This window comes from Gadus morhua, chromosome 19, assembly GCF_902167405.1.
Source record: "Gadus morhua chromosome 19, gadMor3.0, whole genome shotgun sequence".
Classification (NCBI taxonomy): Eukaryota; Metazoa; Chordata; class Actinopteri; order Gadiformes; family Gadidae; genus Gadus; species Gadus morhua.
This window is the reverse complement of record NC_044066.1, coordinates 2,097,516-2,102,547: the sequence shown is the minus strand read 5'-3', so window position 1 is coordinate 2,102,547 and position 5,032 is coordinate 2,097,516. Positions and strand designations below refer to the sequence as shown.

The window sequence follows — 5,032 nt, the reverse complement described above, 5'->3', positions numbered from 1 at the left end:
GCACTTTCAAAGACCTGTCTGTGGCCTACTCTTGATCTTTAATGTTTCTGAAAATGTCAGAATCCATGTGTAGAGAATCATTAAATGATTGAAAATAGAAATATCTACAATGCATGCCTCTAATGCACTTGTATGCATGAACACAAGTCAAGGAGCGCAAACAGAGGGTGTAGGAAAAAGGGACATTAGAGTAATAGTAAATACATATTCATACAATTTAAGTTGTAAGTCATTTGCGTGTAACACATTTAATTAATTATAGTAAGTCAGACAGGAGCAAATGTGATGTGGCATGCCTGTAGCATTCCATTAAAACACATTGTATTGATTAAATTGCTTTTTCTGGCAACATTTTGGTGAAATAATGAGAAAACAAAACAAAGTTTCAACTTGCATTGAGAGTCATGTGAAATTGCACAATTCCAGCTTACACCTCGAAGGTGAACAAATGTCCTATTTCAGTCTAGCATACAGGGTGTATCCTCTAAGTGTTTAAGAGTCCCAGATCCCTGTGGATCCTGATCATCTCATCCATACAATTAAAACGTATTTTGGTTGGAAACGCATGATCTGCAGCCATGGTGGTCCACCCTTTACCGTTCTCTTGCTCCCAGCATCTCTTAAGATCATCTTCTGTTTGAAGAACGTGCACAATCATGATGCCTTTTTTAAACAGAGGACTTGAAATTCTCAAGTGCTGCCTGTGCTTTCCGAACCGCCCCTTCCAGCGCTTTGTTATCTCTCAGTAGCTGTGGGAGGGTGGAGGGGTCCATCTCCAGCAGCATACCTACAAAGGGATTGGACCTTTGAGATGGGATATCAATTCACTGTAATCACATTGCCATTGTTGTTATAACAAACCTGTGATGTCAGTAGCGTGGACTGGATCCAGCCTCTCCACCAGCAAGAACAGATTTTCTCCTAGTCTATCCATATCTTCCATGAGCGATGGGTCACTCATACAGGTCTCCAACTCCTGCCTGGGGGGGGGGGGGGGGAGACGGACTCATGCATCAGTCATCATTTGCGAACACAGTAACACTAGTAGAGCTATAACTGTAATAATAGCATGATAACATACTCGTTAAGTGTCTTCAGGGAGAGGTTCACCTGCTCTTGTAACAGTGTAGGCTCTGAGAACAGTTTTAAAACGGTTTCTTTGTGCTGCTCGAGAAGCATACCTGTTTAAGATCAGAAGTAAGGCGTTGAGTAAAACCGTGCCAGTCATCATAAGAATCAGAGTTATAAACAGTTTGCTTTGATTCAATCATAAAGACGCATGGGAGAAGTGCTCACCGGTTATTTTATGGGAGTGCCCAGTGTTGTAGGTGTCCACAAGCTCAAACAGTTGATCTCCAAGGGAGTCTGAAGACCCAGAAACATTCTCTTCATCATTGTAAGGCCTTTTACTGCAAAATAAATCCATCCCTCACATTCAACAAGATGGATACTTATTCACATTTGTTAATGATTCTGTACACAACATGTTGCAAACCGCCATACCCAAGAAATCTTCATATACTATCAATATTAAGTATAGCTACCTCGGCACCAGCTGTTTGTCCAAGGCGCTGAGGGCTTTCTCTAAGGCTCCCGCCAGGAGGGCCTCGTCCTCCAACATCTGGCTCAGAGCCGGCCCGGGAAGCTCCAACAACATGCCTTCAACACACACAACATGCCTTAAAAACACAAGACAACATGCCTTCAACACACAAGACAACATAACTTAAACACACAAGCCAACAATGCTTCAACACACAAGACAACATGCATTCAAGACACAAGACAACATGCCTTAAACACACAAGACAACATGCCTTAAACACACAAGACAACATGCCTTCAACACACAATACAACATGCCTTCAATAAATACACAAGGCATGTAGTCACTTTCCTTTATCCATGTCTTCGACTAGAAGCCACGTTTTAAATGTTTATGTTAATGTTTGAATGTTAATAGCCTGATTGTTACATGGTTTACAACTCTACCTTTACAAACAAAACAAAACAAAATATAAACTCACTTTGAACAGAGCTTAACAAACAGACTCACCTGTGAGTTTCCCAGCGATTTCTGCATGTTTGGGATAGATCAAACTATACAACTGTTCACCAAGTGCCTCCAGGGCTCCCTCACCTTCCATGTCTGACAGTCCACATGGATCCGTCACTACAGAGCTGGTACATACCAGAGCACCAGGGGTTTGTATGGGGTTGTGTGTTGTGTGTTTTGTTGTTTTAGTCCACACTCCGCCATTTCCATTCAATTCAGGGGAGTTGTATGTCAAACCCTAAATAAACGTATATATACAACGTATTCTTGGCTTAGTCCTTGCATGAGAATGACTGTGGTAGTTTCAAACACAACAATTACCACCTAATGACAACTAATCCCACGATGAATGACTAAACAGTGACTAAAAACGCAACAGCAGCAACTACCGTCAACACACCATCCGCTCCGGTGCTTCCGACGTGGTTTCCGACATGGAGGCGGGCCTTTTGCGATGTGACGTCACGACGTACTGTGTGTGGTTCCGTAAGTAAAAATGTTCCATTCATTTTCTCCATAGAGGTTTTGATTAAAAGCCATAATGTCGTAACCATCCAAAGTATACTTATCACGTGCCAATATATTGTGAAACGATGGTATATGCTCCTGCAGAAGCCACAAGTTAAAGACGTAAAAATCGAGATTTGAGAAAAACACGTTTTATTCGCGATGTCTTTGAAACCACTACACTACCCATAATCCTAAAGTGTAACACAACGTCTTTGATTGGCGGAGCTCGATGTTACCAGGAAAAACGAGCAACTCAGGCCCCGTCCACACGAAGCCGAAACGGGCGAAACCGTTACGGTTTCGATCTATCCGGTTTCGGAGTATCTCCGTGAAGACGAAGTCAAGCGAAACCGGGTAGATCTGTAGAAACGCTGTAGTACACATGCCAGGCCCATAAGGGGCGCTGCTTCTGCTACAGAAATCCAGAAGAGAAAATGTAATAAGATGAAGAGGCGAGCATGCGCATAAAGGCTGCCCCCCGAAACCACTAACAACACAAACAAACAGTCAGTCAACAGTCTCAATAAATAATGGCTTAGCAACTGTTACGTATTTTAGGAACACAAGCTGTATTTCCCTCACTTAACCAATAGGGGGTAGGACCAAACATATAAGCCGTAAATACTACACATAGCCACAAGGGAAAGCAGGACATTACTGAAGGCTGTAATAGATACTTTAGCCACAGAGGGCAGCATCACAGACCAGGCGAGGAAAACCGAGGATTACGTCACACCGGTTCCTCTCCACGTCTTCCGGTCCTCGCTGAGTCCATAAGAAGCTCACCTGGCCATGAAAACGAGAGAACTCTCTCGGCAGCGATTAGACACAGGGTTAGGTCTATTTTTCAGCTAGGAGAATACTCTCGCACGTGCTTAGAACACATCTTCAATCTCTCTTTACTTCAGAGCATCAGTTTACCATACCGAAAATACTTTATACAAATAAAGTCACTTTAAAGCTATTCCTTTGGATTCGAATACTTTCCCTGAAGAATTACGCAATACAACCCAACAAGGGACTTGTTGGGTCTTGTTGCAGAACGATTACAAGCCTGTAGTCCGCCATCATCTTTTTTGTTGTGAGTTCTTTGACACCGCGGGCTTAACAGTCATTGGCTAGAGGGTCGAGGGGTGGGGCGATGACCTCATTGTTGTCGGTTTCAGGCGTCCACACGAATCCAAAACGAAACCGGGTAGATTTGAAACCACCTCCGAGGGTGGTTTCAGAAGTTTACGGTTTCGGTCAGCGGATTCACCGGCTTCGTGTGGACGGAAGGCCGAACCGTACAAGACCTTTGCGGTTTCGCCATGAAATTGGCTTCGTGTGGACGGGGCCTTAGTAGCTGTGTTCGAAATCGTTCCCTATCATGGATGTAGTGCACTAAATAGGGTGCACGCCATTTTGTAGGGTGTTCGAATTCTCAGTGGTCCACTATATAGGGCACTATATAGTGGACTTAAAATAGGGTAAATACGATGTTCCCTACATGTTACTCCCGTATACCACAATGCAATGCGGTTGTATTTTTCCAGGGGAGAAGAAGAAGCTGAATAACCGCGAAAACGAATACATTTAATGATGGAGTCTCCGGCTTGTGTTTAGAAATGTCAACAATTTATTTGGGATTTAACATTCAAAATTAATTTTAAAAAACTTGAACAAGGAAATGTAACATTCAACATCAATACAACCTCCAGCCCGGTTTGTTTAGATGATGTCGGCGCATCACGTCACACAAATACCAGGCGCATTTACTGACGCAAATGACGTTTAGAAATGTTAGGCGTAGTGTCCGAATTCTCGTTCCCTATTCCCTATATAGTGCACTATATCATGTACACTATATAGGGAATAGGGAACGAGTGTATAGGGAACGATTTCGAACACAGCTAGTGATTGCAGTCAGGGACGAAGGAACGTACCATGTCGAGGACAACGCTACACACTATATGAAACACTATACATACCATGCGAGTTGTCTCGTCCCACTCCAACCATCATTGCTACCGTCTACCGCCCCCCAAAACCGAAGTGAATTTTTAAATGACTTTGCTGCCTTTCTCACCCATTTATCCTCTCTCTCACCAAGCATAATTCTACTGGGTGATTTTAACATTCACATGGACAATATCAATCTGCCGCTCACCAAAGACTTTACTTCCTGTTTAGAGTGTTGGATGTCAACAACATACCACTTTCCCTACACACTCCAAAGGACACATTCTGGACTTATTCTGCTGCTCTGGTGTCACCCCTTTTGATTTCACAGCTGATGAACTCCCCATAACTGACCATTTTCTCCTCTCATTTACATTTAAACTCACTCTCTCCATCTCAAAAAACCCCGCCCTATTTAATTTCGTAATATAAAGAATATTGACCCTGCCACTCTCACTTCAAGAATCCACTCCCCCTGCCTCCCTGACATTCACAATCTATCCACTACTGATGATCTGGTCTCTC

The 5,032-nt window shown here is 43.1% G+C and overlaps 1 protein-coding gene across 5 annotated transcripts; it reads right to left on the bottom strand.

Annotated features, from left to right (window-relative positions):
* Positions 1-196: 196 nt before the first annotated feature.
* On the bottom strand, positions 197-4,883 carry LOC115531911 (uncharacterized). 5 transcript variants are annotated; one of them, XM_030341254.1, is made up of 7 exons: positions 4,537-4,882; positions 2,057-2,181; positions 1,545-1,659; positions 1,297-1,409; positions 1,082-1,181; positions 862-980; positions 197-787 (listed from the first exon to the last, which is right to left on the bottom strand). In XM_030341254.1, exons 1-7 carry the CDS (start codon positions 4,683-4,685, stop codon positions 669-671), a joined length of 840 nt encoding a protein of 279 aa, XP_030197114.1. In that variant the 5' UTR covers positions 4,686-4,882; the 3' UTR covers positions 197-668. The 5 variants fall into 5 exon arrangements, 3 of the variants coding, with proteins under 3 accessions (XP_030197114.1, XP_030197115.1, XP_030197116.1); XM_030341255.1 differs by lacking the exon at positions 4,537-4,882 and adding an exon at positions 2,446-2,918; XR_003973965.1 differs by lacking the exon at positions 4,537-4,882 and having other exon boundaries at positions 1,111-1,181; positions 2,057-2,923.
* Positions 4,884-5,032: the final 149 nt, after the last annotated feature.

Bases quoted from the DNA above. Each gene is read 5' to 3' on its own strand.
- LOC115531911 (XM_030341254.1), bottom strand. From the start codon at position 4,685: ATGTTAAAATCACCCAGTAGAATTATGCTTGGTGAGAGAGAGGATAAA. The intron at 1,660-2,056 runs GTGAGTCTGTTT...TGTGTGTTGAAG, and splicing joins AATCGCTGGGAAACTCACAG to GCATGTTGTTGGAGCTTCCC. The intron at 1,410-1,544 runs GTAGCTATACTT...TTTATTTTGCAG, and splicing joins GACAAACAGCTGGTGCCGAG to TAAAAGGCCTTACAATGATG.